Below are 26,083 nucleotides of genomic sequence, written 5' to 3' on the forward strand. Positions count from 1 at the left end.
TTGTGGGAACATGAAAAATAGTTGCTCTCACCCCCTCCAGATGTTTCCATCAGCAGCTTCTACAGTGATTCTTTAGATTTGGGCTGGATAGGTGGCAGAATATCAGGCATTTGGTTTTGCTCAAAACATAGGTTTAAAGCTGGTGTCCTGCTACGTCTTTCGTCCCCCAAAGTCAGTGATTCTAATAGTGGTGTATTCCTCACCCCTAAAACTGGAAAGTCTTGAAGCCAGCAGATATGACATACAAGGGCTAGGAGAAACACATAGACATGTGCCCTCACCCCTTTAGCTAGAAATGGCCTGCCACAATCTCAGTCCAAGCAGGTGTGTCTTGCAGGGCATGGGGTAGTCAAGTCACAGATGCACGAAAAGAGCTCCCAAGACCGCATGACAAGCTGGCATGAGTCATCCACCTCCAAACCTTGAAAAAGGATACCACAAGCCCAGTTCCCAAGCTAAGCCCAATCTCATTTGTGGACCCAGAATTTGTACTTTCACCTTAGTTGATTTGTTGCACATATGCACCCCAAAACCCACTGTCACTGTTTATCACTGTGGACCCTGGGCACTATAAAGGACATTGTGTGCATGATATCTGCATATCTGTTGTTAAATACTTGTGCTTTGTCTAGTTATGATGTGCAGAATTCACAGCATTGGTGAGTAATTGGCCAGAAAAGTTGTAAGAGTATAATAAAATGAGATCTAATTGAACCATTGTTTTCTATGCTTATATTACTACAAGCCTGGCAGGCATCTTGTGTAGAATATGGGACCCAAGTCATGGGAGAAGTTAGACCAACGTAAACAGCTATAAGCAGTGGCGGCTACTATTTACCCGGGGTGGTGAAGCAGGGGAAGGAGGGGGGTGTAAATTAAAATAATACGTAATAAAAAAAACCACAATTATCTTCAGGCTGCCCATCCAGCTGGCTGCCGCCTCTGAGTCCACTCGCCGCCGCCTCTCGCTCCTCGGAAGCAGGAACCAGGAAGCAACCAGGTTCCTGACTTCCTTAACCAATCACAATGTTGCAAAGCAGTGTTGTGATTGGTCTGAGTGCCATGGTTCAGCGCTCAGATGAGTAATGGGGGCCTGGGCTTGTTCTGCACCCAGGCTGTAATTCAGCCTGGGTGCAGTACATGCAAAGTGTGCATGACTGTTATGGTTGGCACGAGAGGGCCGGCAAAACAGTTATGTGTATTTTAGAGTGAAGCAACCATTCCTCCTCCTGGCCCCTGCTCTGACGGTTCTGCCCGGCTCCCACCAGGAAACGCAAAACTAAAATGATACTAACGCTGATTATTATCATTTTAGTTTCCTTTTAATTAAGTGGGGCGATGCTCCTCCGCCTTAGCGGAGGAGTCGCCGCTGGTTATAAGCGATGGAAAATGAGCAAGGGGAAGCAGTAGAACAGAAGAAGCAACGAGTGAAAGGGGGAGCGCTGACTTCAGATGGGGTGCTGTGTTTAGCAATAACTTACGATTTAAAAGCAGCTGATGCAGACTTCTTTTTGCCATAAAGTAGTGCAGGGGGTTAATATGCCTGCTGCAAAAACAGATCTGTATTTAAAGTGGATAGCTGAGTGGATTAGTAAACCCAGCATTTACCAAGGCTTTCAAACAAATTAAATGTATGCAACAGAGGGGCTGTGGAGAGATGAGGGGCCCTTTTGCCTGGCGGTAGTGAGGGAATCTGAGGAGATGGTCACTGGGGAGGAGGGAACTAAAAAAGATTGTCACACCGGGCGTCACCAGCGCTAAAGCCGGCCCTGTCGAGAAACTTCCATTTGCTTTGAGAGGGCACCTCCCCTTCCGTTGTTTCACGCGCACTGCTTTCCCCTTAATCATGTGCTAGATTTCTCCGGCCCAGCTGCACAAGATTATTGCAGCCCATTTTAAAAATGCACACGGTGGTAGTATTTTAAATGAAATTCAAATGGGAGGCTTGCCTTAAATAGTTTCTTTGAGCTTAGTTTGCTGTAGGGTGTGGTGTACATAGAGTTTTGGACAAGAAAAAAACACAGATATCACCACATGTAAAAACATTTGGTTCCACCACAATGTCAACTTGCAGCCATTTTGAATAGAAAGGAAAACCGAACTTGTGCCCCGAGCGCGGATGGCACGTTCACTGTATTAGAGAAGAATATTTTAATTAATGAACGATATTTAATGTGGAATTACATCTAGCAACCATGCTGACCTCTGAGAATAAAGACACAAAACATAATTTATTTTGTTAGGATTCATTTTAATCGGGAGATTTCTCCTCATTTTCTCCTCATTTTCTCCCAAACTCTTTAATTACTCACGCAGCTGAAATCTGGACACATAGCATTCAGACTGCTTCGCATTTATTTTGTTTGACTTGCTTCAATGTAATCTTTTGAGCTAAAATATTATGAATCTGGATTATATTTAACATATAGATACTTGTGAATTTACTGGCATGCAATATATAATAAATGCTCCAATTAAAACCAGTACATCTTACAATAAAGAAATTGTGATAGATTGACCACAAGCGAATTCGAGGCTAGCAAAATTATAATATAAAGTCGCCACAATGGCGGGTACTCCAATTCATCAGTTTCACATAGATTCCACTATGATCCAGGAGAATTATACCGCTTTTTTGGACACTTTTGGAGAATATATAAGAGCAACTGAAAAACAGGGCAGATTCTCATGGATAAATAGGGTCACCAACTAAAACAATAGACACAACCAAACACCTTTAACAAATTAAAAACTGCAACCGGAATGAACTAGGATTTTGGATGCTCCACAAACCATGTTTAACTGGTAAAGTGGAATTTCCAAAAGGGTAGGAAATAAAAGGCAGTTTCAATAATCAGAAACCATTTTTTAAAAAACGCCTTGTCCCATGCACTCGTTTTAAAATTAAGAAGTAAATAGAGTAAAATTAAGAAGTGAATACATTTTAGTTAGGTAATACCATCAGATTTGAGCAACCTTGGAATGATTTATGTGCCATCCTCTTATAATGGTCCAACATTCCAGTACACAAATAAAAGGTTGATTATAGATGTTTATCTAAACATAGTTGGCTCATTACAAATATTGTAAATATGTGTTGAATAAACTTATTACATTCTTTGACCATCAAGTGAGATTTTACATTTCTACATACTTAAGAGCTGAAACAACCTAGACAAAGATAGGCCAGCGCCTAACATCATTGGAGTTCTTTCACAGAGCAGTCTCAAGCACCTCATCAGGATAGAGAAGGTAGCCTGTGAATATGCTGTCATCCTCACTGCTAACATACAACCCATTCCAGTCCCTGGCAACCTCCATCCAAACCTGGTCGCCAGTGTTGAGTTTTAAAATGATCATGGATGAGGCCTGGTCTATCTCCTGACCATAGAGGGTTTCACGGTTCTTGACCTGCTTTTTGCTCTCAGCTACGATACTTATGCGGGCTGGTCTGCCTCTTACTGTCACATGAAAGGCAAAAACATAGACTCCTGGTATGGTGCAGTTAAACTTCCCTGATAATGGATTATAGTCCTCCTGTTCATTGTATAAGATCTTATCAAATTTTACTGGGGAATTCGGTGGTGGAAAGGGCTTTGACAAGCCTACGCTAAATGCAGACCTTGCCGCCTTGGAACTGTCCCCCTTGGAGCCCTTTGCCCCCCTGGCACCTTTCTTTCCCAAGGCCCCTCGAATGCCCTTGGTACCCATGCTCCCCTTTGGTCCAGGGGGCCCCATGAGGCCAACGGGTCCTATTTCTCCCTTGTCACCTTTCATGCCAGCATCACCCTTTTCTCCACGCTCTCCATCTACACCACTGAGCCCATTATCACCCTGGTCTCCTTTGAATCCTTTTTCTCCCCTTAGCCCTATTGGTCCCATGTCTCCTTGTTCCCCTTTCTCTCCTATTTCTCCAGCATTTCCCCTGTCTCCAAAGTCCCCTTTCTCTCCTTTATCTCCCTTTTCACCATCCAATCCAGTGAAGCCTTGGTCCCCTTTGTCTCCTTTTTCGCCTTTCGTGCCATTTTCACAGGTATCGCCTTTCGATCCCTTCTGTCCTTTTAATCCCGGAAGTCCAATGTTTCCTTTATCTCCTTTAGCGCCAGTCTCCCCTGCAAAAATAGAGTAAACTGTTACCAGCAAGAAAATACATAAAGTTCAAAAAGAAGAACACCCTTTGGACTGTACTGCTTATGTATTGTAAATAGTCTTTTGTCCTAAATCTAAATGTTTGTAAACCTGTAAAAATGTCTGTGCCCTTCAGATCAATGCCTTAGACAACAGTTAGAAGAATACGAGCCTCAGAGTTTGAGGGGCAGATGACTCAGTCACAAACGTGACAGATATACCCTTCACTTTATTACAAGTGCCATAGGATGTAGTGACAGAGTAATCTATCCAACAAACTCTAAATTAAGCCCTCTGTTGGGAAACATTATCAGTTGACTTTTAGGACCTAAGATTTGCAGAATATATGCAAGAAAAGGATTTAGAACTCAATTTGAAGAAAATATTTACTATGATTTGTCGGATAGAGAAACCTAAGACCCGGACACACCATGTCAATAGGGTACCCATAGCAGAAACGCATTCATTCTCATACCTGGGCCTGCAATTTACATCTAAGAGCCACTGGGGTGCACATGTTGATTCCTGCAAATTCAGTGTTATATGGTCAACAGAGGCCATCTTTAGATACTCAAAAAAATAGGGGAACAAGCCAATCAGGGAAATTTGGACTCTTTATAGGAGTAAGTGCCTTACAGGAACCTGTTATGGTGCAGCGTTATGAGAAACAGCTAATTACTCTGCGCTTTAGACCATAGAAAACACATTTGTGAGAAGACTATTAGCAACCCTTAATTCCTCATACATTGTACACAAATAGCTAGCAGTCCCTTATATTGACGATTATATTAGTGTAGCAGCTCTAACTGTATGGTATGGGATTTGGAGTAAAGATGGAACTAAATTTACTCAGGAAATTGTCTTGCCCTTGAGTATAAAAAAAAAAATCCCATGGCTGACCTATATTAATAACCTTTTAAACAGGTGCACTGAGAATATTGATTTTAATGACCCGACCCAAATCCTTGGTTGCAGTAAAAAAGAGCTTAAAACTGGCTTTAGAGAATCAAGAGAACTGTTAAGAGAAACTGGCACAAATTTGAAGCAGACGACCAGGGCTTATTGTGAAAAGCCAATTGCGTTGGATTATCTACTCCAGGTAACAAACCTAAAACATAGGATTTACCTCACAAGGTTAAGAATGAGTATCTTTCACTATTTAATAGCCTTTCCAACTATGGGCAATGGAACAGAATCTTACCAAGGTGACCCCATGATGGGAAATCGCATCAGAGCACCCTACATTTTATCCTCGTCTGTAATTTCTATAGAGACATTAGAAAGAGTGTTTTACAACCTTTATTCCTTAATGGAAAGCTGTATTTTTATAAATCAGCGTTCAATTTAATTTGTAGTCTAGATAAAGAGAAAGTTTGCAATGCAGTGGTGATCTTTATACAAATGGCGAACAACAGAAAAAAGACCAATTCACACCTTGAGGCCTTAGTTTATGAAGGAATATAGGATATATATTGATGGGTGTCTCCTAGGAATGTCATTCTGTTTTTTTGTTCTTTGTATATTTGGACAATACCTTTTACTTAGGGCATTCCAAGTATTATTCATCTATGGCAGATAATTGATCACTTATCGCATTTTATATATTTATCTATAAAATATGCAAAAGCTTTTATATGTTGTATAGTACCGAAAATCTGATGAATTTTGAGGAGAATACTTTCTTTTAAGAATACTTTTATGGTTGTATCTTTTTAACTGAATAAAGCTTTTAATTGATGACAATTAAAACCTTCATGTGAGAAGTCAAATGTAGTATCAGAATTAACATGTGTACTTTACAATGGAAACCACAGCTTAGTAAATGTGTTTCTGACCTGGTGACATGAATAACAGGTATTGTTGAAACCATTCTACGTCACCTTGTGGGCCGAGCCAGTCCTTAATTTACAAAATAAATAAATAAGAATGGTATCAAAATTATTCTGAGGATGGCACTGCCCACTTCCACCACTGGCACAGGCTGTTAATCAAAACACAGGGAGGGCCAAAAGGAAGTTTAAAGACTTGCAGGGGTCCTCCCCTACTCAGAAGCCAACAACACAAACGAAAAACCCCAGGGTCTACAAAATATGAAAGAGTGCTACTGGATTCTCCCTTTTAAGAGAAAGAGGTATAGTAAATACTTTAGATGAGCTGAGTGTGATAAGGGGTGCAGAGCAAAGTGAGTGTGAAGTAAAACTAGCTCCATGGTATGCAATAGAGTTTATTGGGGCACCCCTGGACCAGGCTTAAACCAAGCTATAACAGGAGGGGAATTAACCTGCCTCAGACTGAAAAATAGGTCAACTTGTTTCAGTCTAATACCATCAACAGAGGTGCGGTGACTTTCCGGACCTTATGGAAGCTACTGCAAGGTATGTATGAACAAATGTTATGGAAAACAAAAAGCAAAATTGCCATATACAGAACCAGTGGTTGAAGTGGAAGTCCACTGGGTCAGGGATCCACTGATGGGTTGCCTGAAATAAACACTCACTTTGCTCCGCACCCCTCATCACACTCAACTCATCTAAGGTATTTAGTATACCTCTTTCTATCAAAAAACAAACCTGAGCTCCTCCCTCTCACAGAGGGTGTTGTAGCCCACATTATTACTAAGTCCATAATTCAAGGAGGTTACCCTATGAGGAAGCATGCCACCTTCGGATGGGTGTAGGAAACCTTCCTTCAAAAAGGATACAACAGTCGCACTCTTCTGTATTTTGTAGATCCAGGGGTTTTTCTTTTGTGTTATTAGTTACAGGCTTTTCATTTCCATATATTGTGATCAAAGTAGTATGCAGTGTGGATGACTTCAGAGCAATTACTACTATCAGCCACAATCAAGTATCATTTTGGTCACAATAAGCAGATGTTCCTATGTATGCTTAGTGGTTAATACATTCTGTCTGGTAGTATATTTTTAGTTACTAAGCCACAGTTTGTTTTGTACTGCCGCAAGGAGAAGTAATGCTCTCGTAACGGGATCCAGTATTTCCCAATACTTTGTCATTATGCACCTTTAAAATCTGGACTGCCGCCTGCGGGGCAAATATAAAGTATCCCGGTCCCTTGGACTAATTGCTGCAGGTTCCCACAGACAACCACTATCTCAAATTAAGTACTGGCATGACTGACACCAAATTATTTACCTAAACAAAAACCAAGTTTAAGAAAAAGTTATTCAGAGACACTAAACAATATGGGCAAGATTCAAAAACCTAATTTTGTAGAATGTACTATGCCAGTGCTACTTACTTACTACAAAATGCAATTAATAAACCTACTGGTGTAAATTTCCAACTCCACCTCTCCTATATTTTCTATGGCGAGATCTTTGCTCATGTAAATTTGCTACTTAGGCCCTCATTACAAGTTCACAGTTAAATTCTGATCCCTGTGCAAGCCCATGTTTGCACAGGGATCAGAATTATGATTTGTGTAATGATTATCACACCCTCCTAGTTTTCCCTTCACAAATCCCAACAGGTCAAATCTAACAAACTTAATTGGGGAAAAAATGGCCGGTATTGACAAGTGCATGCTGAATTTGGTGCTGTAAGCACCAAATCCGCATGTTATTCCACAAAAAGTTGTAATCAGGTCATATTTATCGCACCTAATGAACTCTGATTCTGCAGAGTCAGATTTTATCAGGTGCAATAAATAGCACACCATTCACAGGCTGCTCGTATTGAGGGCTTTAATATAAAATGTTGCATGGCCTGGAGGAAAGGTGGAAAAATGAGGAGTATCTACTTCTAAATGGAAGGAGTTTAGAGATAGATCAGGAGGACTTTAGGTGGGGGTAGGGAGGAGATTTGAGAGAATCATGCTAGAACAAACACTACCGAAAAAAAGAGAAACACCCTTATGATTCACAAACTGCACTTCTAAAGTTACTACAGCTCCTAATGTGACAAAGCAATTGTATATATACTCCAGCCCAGCATTGGAGTATGTCTAGACACACAAAACCCCTCACATAGAAAATAATGGGGGCAGTGACTTAAATCATTTTCACTTTTAAATTATCTGTAAATATAAAGTATGCATATATATTGCTGATGCCCCTTTTACAAAGTGTTGCCATCAATTATATAATTTCAGATGTTGCAGTGATGCTATCAATGATGTCATAGAACACGTTTTGAGTGATGTAATATATGATGTCATTAGCAGTGAATGTGAGGGTTTGATTTATAGTTACTTTAGGGCACGAATTTTACTTCCTTGAGATAACTATTACTGGTGAATTTTAGTGATTTGGTTACTATAAAATGGTATATTTTAACAGATTTCCATGTAACTATAACAACCCTTTAATGTTTTTTTTCAGCGAATTTCTGAAGTTTGTTTGAATACCTAATAATTACTATCAATTTAACTTTTTGTTTTTTAGGTGAACTGCTAGGATTTCTTTTTAATGTAAAATGCTTTCAATATATAAAACGCAAGCCTATTGGTGTTATAAAACATTTAAATAAATTATTTATATATAAAAATTAAACATGGAACAGCTTTCATTTTTTGCACTGCGCAGGCCGAATAATGCAGCCATAAACCAACCACAAAGGGTTCATGCATTCCCAAGCTCAATAGCACAAGCCTCAGCTCCGGGTAAGCTCTAAAACAACGATTACTTATCCTGGGATGCTCTCCTATAGACCCCAGGAACCACAAGGTTATTTTTTTACATGTATTTATGTGAGGCTGCTGCACTCCCTGCAGCCCCCCTCAAGGAATAAAAAACATACTGGTGATGGCCCAGCCCAGATTTGTGGTACCACCAGCAGCAAAATATATATAAAATAGGTTTGAAAAGCTTTGTGGGGCGCTCTTTGCTAGGAGCAGTGAAAAAGAAATGAGTGAGTCCAGCTGCTCACACAGGAGCCAGCGACAGTACCTTAATTAAAAAAAAGAATCATTGGGGTGCCCATGAGACCACCCGTGACACCCGCATAATATTTTACATTGGGGGCCTTGGGTAGAGCCCTAGGGCCCCTGTGGCCTGCCAGCTCCCTGCAAGGGGTCCCATATTATGGGACTGTGCAGGACACTTTTTTTTTTACTGTGGTGTGCCATGTTGCCCACTCAGGGCACCTCACAACATATCCAATTTTGGGGACTGCAGGGCAAGCACCAAGACTCATCCCGGTACTAGAGGAAGCCAGCATAGCTCCCACCCAGCTGCAGCAATTTTTCTTTCTGCTCCTGCAGGGCAAGAGCAATTTTGTGTTTTCCTCTATAAAAATGTGGGCAGAGAGAAACATTTGCGGTGGGAGCACAAGAAGATTTCCTGCCCGTGATATTGGCCAAGAGAAGGATGGTGTCCCAGTGGATGCTGTCCCCAGTACACCAACCCTTAGATGGTCCCAGGAAGTAGTTTCTTTGAAGCTATAGAATGGCTCAGGAAGGGGGGCCGCATGCCCTCCTCTCCATTAATGTTTGCCTCAGGGAATGGGGTCCTCAGGGCCTCAATTACACCCCCACTAGGCTTAGGGTGGTAGGGTATCCCTACCCCATCGCCTATATATTGCTTTTATACTTTTTTCTAAGACAGAAGGCTGAGTTCCAAGTCCTAAACTGCCTGCAATCACATCTTTTTTGATGTGGTGGTAGCCAATCATATCCGATCTTAAGATCTGCCGGCTCAATGGCATAAAATATGCAAAGTATTTGAGGCTTTATTTCTCAAAAACTACTGGACCACTTTACACCAAAAAACAAAAAGCTGACTATTGTGACCAAGATCTAGTTTTCAGCCAAATTTGGGGTAATTCCGTTAAGCAGTTTTTGCGGTATTGTTTTTCAATATGCCAATGGAAAAATTAATGAGCAAAATGTGTTTCTCAGCAACCGCTTGACAGATCATCCCAAAGCATTCTAGGAAGGAGCCTTTTTGGATGTGACTTTGTTTTGGAAAGTTTCATGAAGATTCATCAAATGGCACTAAAGTTATAAGCAAATCAAAAAATGCTTTTTCTGTGGTGGTCCTAACTATAATTGCCCAGTGGCAATATGCTGGTGATGATTTGTTTATCTGTATGTCTTGTCCATATTTGGAAAAGCAATAGGACATGTATGCGCTTTTCATGTCTAATTCACGGAATGTGAACCAAGCATGGTTGCATGCGATATACACATGCAAAGTCAGATTTACAAGGCCTTTCGAACTCAAGCACAGTTATGCAATTATTATGGCAAGTATTATGTTGTCCAGGAGACTACAAACGACAGATATTACTGCATGTTCACTAAACTGTCAAGTACATCTGTTTTAGTCTTATACTTTTAGAGAGCAGCAAGGTCAAACAGTTGAGGATTATTCTTGGAGGTTGGTACGAGGAGGAGCCTTAATAACAAGCAAGCACTAGTATCATTTCCAATAAATAAAATATCCAGACAGTCTAGTTTTTCTGTAAAATAGTTAGATCTTTTTGACATTTAATTGCAATTATCATTACTCTTAGTAAGGGTCTGCAGAACCTCAATATCAAGGGCTCATGCTCATGGATATCTTTGCTCATTGGTAATGGGGACACAAACTTGCTAGGGGACATTAGAAAATCTAGTTTCAATATGAACATAAGACTCTTGTAGTAGGCTTGCGATCAAAGAGTCAATTTAAGTTGGTTTCCCACATGGATCTCTCTGAGCAGGCACTAGTTGTGACGGGTGGTAATTTCTTCTTTATTGAAATGTACAAGGTCCACACTGGTCTACAACACTGATGCTTTCCTGAAACTGCCACCACCTTTCAATACCTCCAAAAAGCTAAATATTGGCGATAGATGGACTACGTAGATAGAGAAATTTGGTGAATCCATTAATGCACTTGAAGAGGCTGATAACAAAAGAAATGTCATACTAGCAAACTAAAGAAACACTGAATCTCAAGTTCAATCCAGTACCAAACGTTGATTACGAAAAATACATTTTCAGTCAAGAGCACCAAATGTGGGTAAAACCATTGACAAATTTGTGGCGAGACTTGATAAGATCAGCAAGCCCTGTAAGGTCAATACATTTAATGATGAGGAAGCTATGTGACTTAGAGGTATTGATGAATGCCTGTCAGATTCATTCAGCCGAAAAATGCTGAGAGAAACTCTTAGTCTGGAGTGTTGATGGCTGCCAGAGCTGAGTAGCATGCTGAAAGACAAGTAGCTGACCTGGAGGCCCGAGGTACTCAGAGTGAATCATTCCTGAGTACAAAAAGTAAGCCAAAGCAAAAGACTGAAGGACACAAAGTGCTATCCACACATAAAAATAAGTTCTGTTTTAGATGTGGATTTTCGATTCAACCGGAAGGTAAATGTACCGCTATTGCACAGATATGTAAAGCTGTGAGAAAGAGAACCATTTTGCAATGGTTTGTAAAGCGAAGGAAAAAGTAAGTGCATCACAGCGTGAAGACAAAATGTCTGCCAGAACATTCCAGAGGCAACATTCGATGCACCCCCACAAGGCCAAATAGAGACTTCAATTAAGGACAATAGACACTGAACTAAGTTGATTGTCATCCAAAATCGAAATCATCGTCAAACAGTTCATCTGTCTCAATAGCAAGTGAAAGTGAGGAAGAAGGTTGTGCCATGTCGATTTTTACCTCAGAGAAACGTGTGCATGTCTGACTGGCTGTATGTGAGGAAAAATGTCAGTCAAAGAAAAGTCGACATGCCAAAGCACCAAAATCATACAAATATTGTCCTGAAAATTACATTGAAAATAGATGATTGCTCGATACCTTCATCATCGACAGTAGTGCATCGATAAATATAATGCGGGAAGAGAAATTCCATGAATTATCTCCATTGCCTTTACTTACACCCTCAAAAACTAAACTGTATATCTGGGCTGCATCACTACCCATGAAAAGTTAAGGTTCCTCTGTAGCAACACTGAAACACAAGAAAACAAAGGTGCAAGCGCCCATCTATGTGCTTCAAGGTACAGTGGCAAGTGCCTGTCTACTCAGTTTTGGTACTGCTGCTTATATGGGACTGATTTCTGTAAATTACAATACGAATGCTCACCACAAAATTGTAAGTCAATTTCCTTCATTGTTTCATGGTTTGGGTAAGCTTAAGACTATGAAAGTAAAGTTGCATATTAATGATGATGTCACCCCTGTTGCTCAAAGACATAGTCAAGCTGCTTTTCATTTACAAGAGGCTGTTGAAAAATAACTTTAATTGTTACTTAAGCATGACATTATTAAGTGTTCAACTGGTTCCACACCATGGGTTTCTCCCATGGTTGTACTGCCCAAAAAGGAGCTGTGCCATTTGCGCTGATATGCACCAATCATACAAGGCAATTGAACAAGAATGACATCCAGGTGCACGCACTGATGACATAATAACACAATTAAATGGTTTAAAGGTCTTCCCTTGCCGTGATTTAGGTAAACGTTATCATCAGTTGAAACTCGAAAAAAATTGCAGGTATATTACAACCTTCAATATAAAAGATTCAGTTTTGATGTGTCATCGGCAGCAGAACGTTTCCAAGACATCATTCGACAAGTCATACAGCCGGTTGTGAAGGCATTCAATTATGGGGTGTGACACCAGATCCTGCCAAAGTACCAGCCCTGTGAAATGCTGATCCACCACAAGATGTATCTCTGATACATTCGTTTCTTGGCATGACCAGTTACTGCTCAAGTTACATACAAGAATTTGCCATCATAAGTGCTCTCTTACGAGAGTTAACAAACGACATTTTTTCATTCAAGTGGCCACAAAAATGTGGGAGAAGTTTCAAGAAAATCGAGCAAGTTTTGAAACAGTTACTGAAATGGCTTATTTCAATTCAAAGCTTCATACAGAGGTTGCTTTTGACACCAGAGATTTTGGATTAGGTGCTATCCTGGCACAGCACAGCGGCCACTCCCATGCTCGAAGGCATTTTGTGGCATATGCCAGTAGAAGTTTGTCCCAGACAGAACATGCTTACTCTCATCCTGAGAAAGAAGGTTTCGTAGTGGGATGGGTTTCTGAACATTGCCATGCATTCCAATATGGTAAGCCTTTTATGCTGGTAACTGATCATCAAGCATTATTGACTATCTTTGGCAATCCAAAAGCCAAGATACCTCCTCGCAATGAACTTTGGGGAACTTGATTACACCATTGTGCATCATCCAGGGAAGGATCAAAACCATTCTGACTACTTTTCCAGAGTGCCTATACAATGCCAAGGTACTCCATACAAGAGGGCTGAAGCTTACATTAATTTTGTTGTAAAGTCAAATACTCTAGTTGCCATATCGTTATCTCAGATATTCACTGCCTAGAGCCATAATAGTGACATGTTGAAGGTGAAAGATATCATTACACATCAGTCGTGGAACAAACATGCTCGACCTCTCACCAGTGATGATGTATACCAAAAGATCAAAACATTAAACATGAACTATCTATAACTCAGGAAGAAGGTATACTGTGAGGGTTGAGAATCCTAATTAAACTGGTAGTTGTAATGGAAGAGATTATGTCTGGTAAAGAAATATAGGTAGGGTCAGCATTTTGGCTGCAGTGATGTGACAGGCGTCAGTAGGACCCCGTAAGGTCATTTTTGGAGCTCAGCTCAAAGAGCTTTCAGCGGATCCATATAATTTACACAAGTTGTGTTTTCCAAGGTAAGGTAAATGTTAACTCCCAGGTACATTATATACTTCTCAGCCAAGGACAGGGGGTGTTGTGCCCATATTCTCTCCATGTGCTTGGGCAGGAGGGATAAGCTCAAAAGCTGCAACTTCTGGAGATTCATTTTAAATCCTGCTGCATGGCTAAATTTAGTCAGCTTTTCTAATAGGGGTGGAAGCTAGTGAACTGGCTCAGTTAACATAAATAAAAACATTGTCAACATCTAGGCAGATTTATTGTTCCTCCTTGCCTATGATTACCTTACCCCTTTGATGTCTGGCACTGCTTTATTGTATTTGCCAATGGTTTCATATAAAGAGCAAATAGAAGGGTCACAAAGGGCAGCCCTGTCTTGTCCCCAGTCTGATCTGAAATGGGTCAGAGGATATACCATTGATCGTGACTCTTAGGGCCTGATTTATGAATGGGGAAAAACATGCCCCCTGTTGCACCCTTTTTACAAAGTGATGCATCTAAGCAGATGCGTTACTTTGTAAAACCCTGCGCTACATTATAGCTGCGTCTACCTGCGTCAGGTATAGTGTATGCAGGGGGTGCGTTCCCATGCAAGTAAGCCTCATAGGAGTGACACAGTAAAATCAATGAGATTTCACTGCGCTGCTTCTAGGACGCAAATGCATCAACACCTTACGCCGGAAGGGTGATGCAGTGCTATATCCATAGCCCTTTCCCTGCATTGCTGGAGTTGCGTCACGCTTCTGACACAACTCCAGCAATGCGTCATCTGAGGATCTTCCAGAGAAATAAAAAAATGGCCAATACACCCTGTCAAATGCTTTTTCAGCATTGGCAGCCAAAAAAAGTGCATAGGTATGGGTTCTGCATATTTTGCCTATTAGATGCAGGGTGTACTTTATGTTAGCAGCTGCGATCCTGCCTGGGCTGAAGCCCGCTTAGTCAGGGTTGACAAATCCCCGTATATGTGGAGGCAGCCAATTTGCTAGAAGCCCAGAAAAGATTTTGGCCTCGATGTTCAGCAGGGAGATCAGTCAGAACGAGGAATACCATGATGGGTCTTTGCCCAGTTTGGGGAGGGTTATAATGGAGGCTTCAAACATAGAATTCATAATAGTGAAAGATGCACCAAAGGAATTATAGAGGTGGGTGAGTATCAGGGCCTGCGTGTTACAGAAAGTTTTGCAAGAAATAAGAGTTAAGCCTTCAGAGCTAGGGGCTTTTTAAGCTTTGTAATCACTGAAATAACCCCTGCTGTGTCTATCGGTCTCTTTGAGACTTGACTTTGGGATTGTGGTATGCGCACAAATGTAGAATCTCTAACATTGTCCAACAAAGCTGCTTCCCCAACCCACTTGGCTGTGTAAAGAGTTTTCTGGAAACCATGGAACTTCTTATTAATTTTATGAATCCTTGGTATGTAGTATCCTTGCACTGGGTCATAGCTCTCACTTTAGTAGCAAGGAGATTTCTGGCTTCATTTCCTCTGTAATATGTAGATGTTTAATTGTAAAGCTGTGTGCTCCCTGTCCCCACCCTCACATCATGTTTCTCAGTGTGAAGTACATGGCAATGGTAGAGGCTGTTATTATAGCCCCTCCTGTCTAAATTTAAGATGGCAGGAGGGGGCTAAAGTAAGAGCTTACTCCAGCACTGTATATTGCATACTGCTAATGATACAGGAGGCAAGCGGGGGATAGGGATGAGGTCCAAGAAAACATTTATGATTGGGTAAATGGATGTGGAGAAACAGGTACTGTGGTGGACAGGAGAATGAGTGGCACTGAGGGAGGGATAGTAGGAAAATAATTACCACAGACGGGGTCAGAAAAAGCAGATTCTCTACATGTAGCAGGCAGAAGGAAGAGTGGCAGAGGAAGAGGGGGAGCAGTAAACAGTTGTCAAGGGGAAAGAGGGCAGAAAACAGGTGCTCGGGTTGAGGGGCAGGAAGATGAGTGGCATACCATGGAAAAGGAAGCAGGAAAGCAGGTGGCAGTGGGGGAGGGGGGTTTAAAACTGATGCTATGTAACAGGGGACTGGAGGGCAAATAGCACACAGGAGAGGAGTAGGGAAAGAGTTGACACATTGCAGGGGCGGTGGGAATATTTTCCGAATTAAGCAATCATGCTCACATACATGCTGGGAACTGGTCTCCAGAAGTCTTTTCCTCCTGCCACTAGGCATGCATTGAGCCTCTTGGAAGTTTTCCACATCCCCAGGATGCTTTGTCACAGGAGTAGCAAGAGGAAGAAAGTAACTGTTTCCTACACACCCATCTATTATTGGTCCTATGCCAGCACACTTCAATAAATTCAGTGTCAAACCAGGTAGTTTCTTTAGATGTTGCAGAGGCGTTTGTAAAAATCACTGGATTTGTAAAAAAGTCTAAATGTGACATTATTTATTTTTCAAATCATGCTGTTTCAAAATCCTGGAGTGTCTGGTTGGGTTAGATTGGGAGATATCATATATCAGCTAGGGGCAGTGTTAGTGTAACAATAGGTTTCTTTACTTGTGTCTTTTTGGGTGTGCATGAGGTACAATGTTTCTTCCAGGATACAAGGTCAGTTGGGGTTAGGTAGGTAATCAGGAAAGACATGTATAGGTAGTGTAAATGTTATTGCATGGTTGCTGTTTCCTTCAATTGGACTGGGGTGGTTTTGAAATACATTGCTTTCAACTTGCTTTTTGTGTGCAGTACCAGTTATTATACAAATGTCCTAAAGTGAATATGTGCACTAGTCCTGTTGATTTAGTAGTCCCTGATCTTGTACAGGTTCTGTGGTTAATCTATGGTACATAAAAGTAATTCTTGATACATTCATCCCAAATGCTAGCACCATTGGCATCCAACTGATTATGTCTTAGTACATCTTGTGCATGTTCCAGATCATCATTGAAGTCATCTTTCACCACCTCTTCAACTCCTTGGATAATAATACAAAGAATGACTTAACCATTATGCAAGATTTGCACCCAAGAGAGAAATTTCATGTTCCACAACTGAAGCATACTCACTGCTAGTGTATTGTAGGCATCTGAGCCATCCTGTAAACGTCCAGAAGCACACACTTGATGGAATTATGTGTCCTTCTGCATGCCTTTTGGCTTCCTATTCATCCCTTGAAATGGCCAAGGGTGACACCTAATAGATTTGCATGCTTTGCTGTGTGCCTAGTTCTGTGCCTATTCTATAGCTGCTGATTAGTCATGTGGTTGTGACACTTGTGTCAACAGGTGGTACATGGATTAGCCTCTTAAAAGTGACACTGTCATAGGCAAAGGCTGTACAGGGAAGATTCCTTGTAAAATGCCATTCATGATGCCTTCACAAGATTCAATGGGCACATCATTGTGTCACTTACAAACTGTTATACCATACTGTATCTTCTGTGATGTGCACCCGAATGCCAAAGGTTTGAGTCAGACTCACCTCTAAATACATTTTTACATTTCAGGATCTTGCTCTTCTCCCTCCTTTGACTTTTCATTTTTCATTATCAGTTTCTAATTATCAGTACACCCTCAGGTGAACTGCATACATATTAGATGTAATGTAGGAGACATGACAGCTGATCCCAGAATGAATTGTGTCACCACCCACATCATTTCATGTGAGATGAGCATCTAGTAATTTTCTTGCATGTAAAGCTTGTGCAATTCACTAAGCTTTTGCCATGTCCTCTGTGGGTCGATCCTCCATGTTGTGGTGAAGTAGTCTGCATATGACTATTGTTGAGACATGGGTGAAGCCATGGAGACAAAGCACAGAAATGGGCAAAGATCATGCTATCATCAAGCACATATACACACTGATTGTGCTTCTCACCATCCTGTTCTGTGCCCTACTAGACAAAAGTTGGGAGCTTTGCAGCATATCACAGAGCAGTTAAAACAATCATGAGATTAAGGGGTGGCGCTTTTAAAAATACTAACTATGTAATTCATTTTTTATGGGCTAAAAATGTCTTGGAATACAGGATGCTTTAGTCCAGGGCATTCATCTTGATGGTTGTTATAGATGTTTGTAGTGAACTTTCTGAAATTGCATCCAGATATTGTTTCATTGAGACCAAGATTTACTAAGTGCTTGCGCTGCCCTTGCGTCAACTTGACTGGATCTGCATGGCTTAGAAAATCTAGAGAAATGACAGGCAGTGCAAGTCATTGACTTGCGTTACTCTGCATTGGGAATGTGTTCCATGGGTGAAGTGTGGGCATTCCCACGAGTCAACCCATGATTTTTTTTTATAAGATATTTTTATTAAGTAATTAAAAGAGGGAAAAAGAGTTAGTGCACCACACTATAACACAGTCATATATTGGCAGATAACAAATAAGCATCAGTACATCAGTATATGTCGGACACCTTTTGCACCCTGGCCCAGTAACCATCACATTAGCGATGCAGTTTGAAGACTGAAGCACAGTTGCATTCGCCTGAGTGTGGAAGGTAAAAGGGCATCCCCTATAATCATTTTATTTGCCCCAGATTTTCTCCCACTTTTGAGGACAACTCCTGCCCTCATAAACCACTTATTTAGCCACCATGCACCAGCCCATGGTCTGCTTCCAGTCCTTCAGGTTTTGTACAATCTCTGCCCTCTACAATCTTACAATATTGCGCTTTGCTTTTGCCAGAACCAGAGTCATCCAGGTTTGCTCCATATGGTTCAGATCAGTTACATTCCAATTGTTAAGGGAGCACCACTTTGTGGAAAGCAGCCTTTCACTGCCGCACAGGCTGTTCATGCAATTCACTACAGACTCCCAATAGAGCTGTGCAGCAGGGCAACCCCAAATTATATGATGTAAGGTAACTGGCTGTCCACACTGCCGGCGGCAGTTTGCATCTGTCCCTCTAACCCTTTTTATCATGGTGGTGCATGCGTAGTAGGACCTGTGTAATATCTTGAGCTGTCCTAAGCGAAACCCAGACCTAATAGCTATCTCTGTCGGGGAGGCAAGGGCCTCAGGCCATTTATAATCTTCCAAGTCTCCCAAATCTAGTTCCCTGAACTCCTGCAAATGTTGGAGAGTGTCCGGGAAATTGTTAATCAGTTTTCGTTATGTGAAGGAAGTCGCCTTGCAGGATAAGTGGTCATCAAGCCGTCTGTCCTCCAAGAGAAAGGATTTAGGCAGCTCCTCTCCCAGGGGAAGTGCCGTCCTGAGAGTGTGTCTGACTTACAGATAGCAGAAGGTCTAGGTAGGGGCCAACTGATATTCGTGCTGTAAGTCAGTGAATGGGACAACATCTCTCCGAGACCATAAATCACCTACCTTGGAGAGACCCATGAGATCCCACTTGTCAGTATCCAACAGGGGGTGGCCCAGGTTATTTTACTGCTCCATCCCAGGGCTGGGAGTGTAGGGTGCCAGACTGTAACAGTGACAGCCACTGGTCCCTGGAGCGTCAAGTATCCCTTGGTTTGTAAATGTAGTTGGTCTATATTAAATGCGGACTCGTCAGCAGGGGGATATAACCATTGGTTAATGTGACTAATCAAAAAAGTGAAGCTCAGATCAAAAGGAAAAAATAAATAAAAGGGTGTCTGTAGGTGCTGGGGAATTGTGGAGGAACAAATAAAGACCCTCATTCACATATTCAACCTCCTGAGCGGTATATTTATTCTCCGCTGGGGTGATTTTGTGGTTAGCATCATCATAGGGTCCTATTCTACCTGAGTGACCTGTGGGGAAACCTCATTGCTGCTGGAGGTGAACCGTCTCTGTTAGGACAGAAGTGGTGTGAGGCTAGATTACAATTATTTCCAGTCCCAGTAAAAAATCTTTTTTTGAAAGTCATAAATAAAAGGGACAGGAATACGTTTAAAATAAGTCAGGGTGATGTGTTAAGGATGAGTTAGTAATCATTCACATCTAGTGCATAGGTTAACATGTTTCAGCTGTTGGTGGCCCATATGGGTCAGCAGCTTACATCAATACCGGTAGACAAAAGGTTGCCTTGAGATTCCAAGCAGCCAAGGTAAGTAATTAATTTACATTTGTGTTGTCCAAGTGGTTAGTTCATTAGGATGTTTTGTACCATAGAGTCCCAATCAAGTATCCCTATTTGTGTTGGAGGCACAGCTCCATCGGGTAGAGAGGACCCACAGGTCCATTCACATTTGTGTGCTGGCTGTAAGGAGCAGTGTTCTGCATCTCTCTCTTCCCATTGGTTAATGGTCATAAGTTGAGCAGCTCAGTAATACTTCTGGATGTCAGGAAGAGCTACTTCTCCATTATAGCACCCCCTTGTGAGTTTGCTAAGTGTCATACGTGCTGGCCCTTCATCCTAGAGCAGTGTCCTGAGGGCAGACTCTAGAGCCTTGAAATCAGTCGCAGGCATCGGGTATGGTGTATTGTGTAGTGCTTAAAGAAAACGGGAGAGGGCCATTATTTCAAATAATGCAGTTCTACTGAGTAAAGACAAAAGAAGGGACCTCAAGTGCTGTACATCGTTCTTAAGTCACGTCAGGAGTGATTGTATGTTTTGTTCATAGAAGAGGGCTGGGTCACCTGTGACAGAGATACCGAGATAGAGGAACCCATCAAAGAGTGCCTGTGCTTCACACCCCAGTAGCAACACAGGCATTGGCCCATATAGAATGTAGGTTCGAGATTTCAACCAATTGATCACATATCTCGAATAATGACTAAAGAGGTTAGTACATCCACACTGCCGCTAAGGGAAGACTGGGGTCCGTAATATAATGCAGGATGTCATCAGCATAGAGAGAAATTCTGTCTTCCCATTGCCCAGTCCAGAGAAGACCACGGATCTGTGGATCCGTCCTGATCCAGGCTGCCAAGGGTTCCAGCACGAGGGAGAAGAGGAGTGGGTAAAGCGGGCTGCCCTGGCTCGTGCCACACTGAAGGCTAAAAATGTGAGAATTTCCCCCGTTAACAGAAATCTGGGCAAAGGAGTCCTACCCGCGCTATGCAATCATGGCCGAAGTTCACCCTCTGCTCATGAATTTTGGTGCATTCCCAGATTTACTCAGAATAGTAAACCAATGAATGTGACAAAGAGGGATAATGAAGAGTAATATGTTTATTTCTCCTTGTTATTTCCCCTTACTATGAGCGCAGCATTCTAATTACACATAGAAAAAGAAAAATATCTCGGAGGATTGTTTCCCTTCGTGCCCAAAAACAATCCTGCCTGTAACACAGTCCCCCTTGCACCATGGCGCAAAGGTTCCTGCATTGGTGTTAGGAAGCAGTCAATGCACCAGTGCAGAGAGAGAGTGCAGGACTGCGACATATCTTAGTAAATATGGCACATTTCTGCTCTCTCCATTTGATGCAGTGCAGCAAGATGTCTTGCTGCATTGCGTTACGTTGTTCCAAATGTTAGTAAATCTGTGCCTGAGTCTGCATCCCCCTTGGATGTCTAAGGTCTTTCTCATTGTGAAATTGCTTGAAATGTGTGTCGTTATGCTCCAGGTAATGTGAGAAGAAGAAGAGATCTGTTTTTGCAGTCTTCATATTTGGTATAGAATAGGTATGGACATTAAGGGTTTCAGACTGAGTACATCATTTGTTTCATAGGGTTTCAGACTCTGATCTGATGTGCAAAGGTCTGTAGTTGGCATAGTGGCATACCAGGGTCTAGAGCAAGAAAGGGGGATCCAGAGGTAGTTATTAACACATCACCTAATTAGTCAAATAAAATGATGCCCATTGTGGGCTGTTGCCTTGCTGCTTGGTAAGTGGTTGATGAAGGGGCAAAAAAGAATGCAGTGTAAATAGGGGGGATTCAGCAACAAGCAATACAATTATGCTCAATTTACTGTCAGTGTGCAGCCATACATATACGTCATTACTATATATTTTGTTGATGGGGAATCTGAAGAGCAGAGGGATGGCCGTTCAAGGAGATTACCTGAGTTAGGGATTGGGGAGAAACTCAAGGAAGATGGCAAACCTTGACACCCTCGATCTCTCAGGATTAAAGGCAATAGTTTATGATGTATGAGCTGTTCCTTGGTGCGGTCCACTCTTTCTTGGTTCTCACTAATAAAAACCTATGGTGTTCTTGTCGGGACTTAGGAGCCTATAATGTATGGCAGGGGATCACTCTGTCAATCCAGAGGCTCCCTTCAGTGCTTAATTTGTAAAATATGAAGTCCAGGTGCTCAAATTCAAAATGCGCATCTTGACCATCACAACTGAATCAATCGAATCTGATCTGCATATTGGATTGATTCATGCAGGCAGTAAATACATTAGGAGTCAGATGGTCTGGATCGGTATCTGATGCGCAGAGTCAGTGAGGAAATTTATGTCATGCAGAGTTGCTGTTTTGTAGACCCAGCCCTGATAAATATGTACAGGTGCTAAGCACCGGAAAGCACCGGCACAAATTAAGCACTGGCTCCCTTTGATCATTTCCTATCCTGGAGGATCATCTGGCCATTGGAATCTCCCCCAGAACTCCTGATGTGATCTTGCAATCAGGAGCAATATGCCAGGGATTGGCGGACGGCTGAGGTGCCAGGGGCAGGCATTTTGTAGGTTGGGAGGTTGTGACCTAGCAGCACCAGTGGGTCAAGAGTGCTGATGAAACAGTCCCGGATGCTGCCAATATTCAGTGGCTGGGAGGCAGCGGCGGCTGGGGGGTGAGGGGCTTGTATTAAAAAAAAAAATTGAAAAATCTTTGTAAATCCTGTGGCTGCTTCGCCCTTCAGTGCTCCTCCATTCTCCTGCTGCTCCCGGCAGTCCCTGGGGCAGACTCCCCATCCAAACCAGACGCTGCTCTCATACTATGAGATCAGCGCCGGGATTGGCCTGAGCGGGCCGGTTTGGCACTCTGCTCAGGCACAGGCAGTCTTTCTCCACCCGGCAGTAGAATACAGTCAGGTAAGGGAAACCTAAGAGAAACGGGCCAACAGCCAAGCGCACTTAGAAGTGCAATAGCACTTCATTCCTCCTCCCTCCCATGGCCCGGCCCCTCTCTCACACGCTGGCTCAGCCAGCTGCTTAAAAATAAAATGATAATAAAATATTGTTTACATTTTCAGCTGCTGGCTCTGAACCAGTGGGGCAACACTACTCCACCATTGCGGAGGTGCCGCTGCTGCGAGGAGCCATGGGTCGGAGTCTGGCATTCAAAAAAGAGGCTCAGACGGCTGATGCACGTATTCATTCTAAAGTCCCCAAAGGAGTCTGTCGGGGATCTACAATTTCCAAGTAAATGAATCTTTTTTTTGTAGCAAATAATTAAATTATCTCTAGAAAATGATGTGCACAGTACAAAACATAAGTAACACAATAAGGAAATATTTGTGCCACAGACCCTATGTGATGCTCTGGCCTCTAATCTCTGTATTCTGACACAAATTGATAATTTTAATTTTTCACTTACCATAGAGCATCTGTTTTTTTGTTTATTATGGTTTCTAACTCAATTTGTTCAATTTGTCTTTGTTTTGTTATGTCCCTAATGTCAGTTTCACTAAGAAATATGGTGCCTCATTTATGAAAAGTGACGCATCGCTACGTGAAAACGGTGTTGCGTCACTTTTCGTTGCGCCCTCCTTGCGACATGATGGATGCGTCATATTTAATGTATGACTCATCATGTCCCAAGGAATGACAGATACTTCAGTTTTACTGACGTATCTGTCGGCGCAAAAATGAAGCATTGCTGGAGTTGTGTCGGAAGTGTGACTCAACTCCAGCAATGCAGTGAGGGGGGCTATGGATATTGCACTGTGACACCCTTACACCTGCCAGGCGTGAGATTTTGACACATTTGCGTCCTAGTAGTGGCTCAGTGAAATCTCATAGATTTTACTGCATCACTTCTACTAGTCTTACTTGCGTGAGAACGCCCCCCCTGCACACATACCTGGCACAGGTATAATGTAGCGCAGGGGTTTACTAAGTGACGTGTCTGCTTAGATGCGTCACTTTGTAAATAGGGGGCAACAGGGGGCATGTTTTATGCCGCCGATGCGTCACAAAAAAGTGATGCAACGGCAGCGCAAAACTGTCGCAAGACCTCAGGAATAAGGCCCATGCTGTTCAGCACTCTTTGTCGACGCCCTGCTCCATGCTACAAAACACCTCAAATGAGAAACTAAAACACAAATGCAATGCTCAGTATGCTGTTTTCTGTGTGGTTTTTTTTTTTACTTGAAGTGGTTACATTTTTTTGATTGACTATGAATTTTGCTAAGAGAAACATTTTGGTCACTTATTTTTGCTGGGTGAGACTAAATTACAAAGTGAATCTTGTTTTCACAATCATTTACATTTATGAACGCCTGCTTGTCACAAGCTTTTGAGACTGCAGTCAGCAAACAATGTTGTGCCTGAAAATTACATTTCAACAAATTTCAGTTTACTGCTTGAAAGATATGTGAGCCAAACCAAAAATACACTTAAAAAATGGCTAAATGTAGATTTTACGTGCCTTGTTCTCCTGGCTTTCCTGGAAATCCTGGAATTCCATTTGTTCCTTGTTCACCATACTCTCCTCTGTCTCCTGGGAAGCAGCAAATGTTTTTTGAATCAGTGTAAAAGTCCAATATCCGAGTCATTTTACAAGAATTTGTAACATATGACAATTGCAAAAACCTGTATGCGTGCACACCTTTAAATCTGCGCTCCATAACACATGTAGTGCAATAAAACAAGCCAAGCAAAAAACAAAGGACCAGATGATGAGGGTAAACAGAAGGAAGGCGATGAATTTTATTTTAATCAAGCAATTATATACAAGTGTTACTCATAATAAAAGCAACGTTATCGCAATAAACGTCACAATGAAAGTGTTCAACTAAGATTTATAATGTTTATTTAGCGCTATATTAAATTCGCCAATCTACAAATATTAAACAAGAGCAGATTTTACTTTATGATAAATATAGTGAAATATAGCTTTACACTTGAGGGAGCATAATCCAACGGTAAATTACTCCTGGATTATTATGATGTTTAGCAAACTATTCAAATCACCCCGATGCATTCACAATGTTTGTTTACATATCCTGAAGTAGTTTATTAATGCTTGTTTAAATCGCCGTATATTAGAAAATGTAATTTTGCTGGGAAATTGAATTCATTTATAAGATGAATGATCCTGCCGCCAGAGTTGTTATATTGTTGCACGTTCATATTACTGGAGTATACCTTATTTGTTGGGTCCTTTTTCTGGAAAGTAAAAGTAAAAGTAAAGTAAATGTATAAAGCGCTCGATTGCTGCAGAGTGTTGGCGCTAAGGAGGTGTGGGGGGAGCTGCTCAGTTCGGACATGAACTTTGGTGCCGATTACGATCCGGTAAAAACCGTGTACGAACCGTCGGTCGGAGCGAATTCCCCGTCCGACTCGTACCCGGTCGTAAAACTTTACAAACATGGAATTACGATTCGCACGGAAACACCATTTCCGTACGAATCGTAAAAAACACCGACCGACGAAAATGTTATGTTATGTTATGTTATGTTATTTATTCTTTTGTATAGCGCAACGGTTACTCAAAAAGAGTGTCCCGGCGCTTTTAGGTAAGGAAAACAGATTTCAGAATAACACAACACAACTAAAAACAGGTTAAAAGATAAACAAAAAGAAAACAAACAACTGGGAGACCTATTGAGAAAACAGCCAGGTTTTGAGACCTCTTCTAAAATCAAGGAGAGTGAACGCCCCCCTCAAAGGGAGCGGTAGTGCGTTCCACATCTGTGAGGCCAACAGACTGAAAGAGCGGCCCCCCAGGCGAGCCCTCTTCACACGCGGAACAGCCGCCAAAAGTAGAGATTCTGACCTCAACGAGCGAGTCGGATGGTAGAAGGTCAGTCTCTTTTGAAGATGTTTAGCTCCCACCGCATGGAGCGCCTTGTAGGCCAGGGTCAAAGCCTTAAAGGCAATCCGTTTGCGGATGGGTAGCCAGTGTAGCGCCACCAACAACCCAGAGGCGCTGGCCCGTCTACTTAGGCCAAAGATGGCCCTGGCCGCCGCGTTCTGTACAACTTGAAGCCTTTGTAGCAGATACTCTGGCAGGCCCAGGTAAAGAATGTTGGCATAATCCAACCTGGAGCCTATCAGAGCCTGCACCGTCAGCCTCCTGTGCTCCTCGGATAAGAGAGGCAGGAACCTCCGCAGCATTTTTAACAGGCCGAAGCAAGTGCCGGTTACCCCCAAGATCTGGGCTTTCATCGTCAGCCCCTTGTCCATCTTAACCCCCAAGTTTTTAGCCATGGGAGAAGAGCCGGACGGAGGGAACATGTCGATGGGCCACCAGGCCTGCCAGCTGGGCTCCGTCTCGCACCCAAAGAAGAGTGCCTCCGATTTGTCGGAATTGCACTTGAGGCTG

The 26,083-nt window shown here is 42.1% G+C and overlaps 1 protein-coding gene across 2 annotated transcripts in view; it reads right to left on the reverse strand.

Annotated features, from left to right (window-relative positions):
- Positions 1–2,244: 2,244 nt before the first annotated feature.
- Positions 2,245–26,083, reverse strand: part of OTOL1 (otolin 1) — a 77,925-nt gene continuing 54,086 nt past the window's right edge. For both annotated transcript variants that reach the window (XM_085635213.1, XM_085635214.1), the window contains exons 4-5: positions 24,185–24,256; positions 2,245–4,112 (exon numbers count right to left, since the gene is read on the reverse strand). In XM_085635213.1, the coding sequence (XP_085491339.1) occupies positions 3,214–4,112; positions 24,185–24,256 (971 nt within the window). In that variant the 3' untranslated portion in view covers positions 2,245–3,213. The remainder of the gene's footprint in view (positions 4,113–24,184; positions 24,257–26,083) is intronic.

The sequence above is a fragment of the Triturus cristatus genome, chromosome 11 (genome assembly GCF_964204655.1).
Source record: "Triturus cristatus chromosome 11, aTriCri1.1, whole genome shotgun sequence".
Lineage (NCBI taxonomy): Eukaryota > Metazoa > Chordata > Amphibia > Caudata > Salamandridae > Triturus > Triturus cristatus.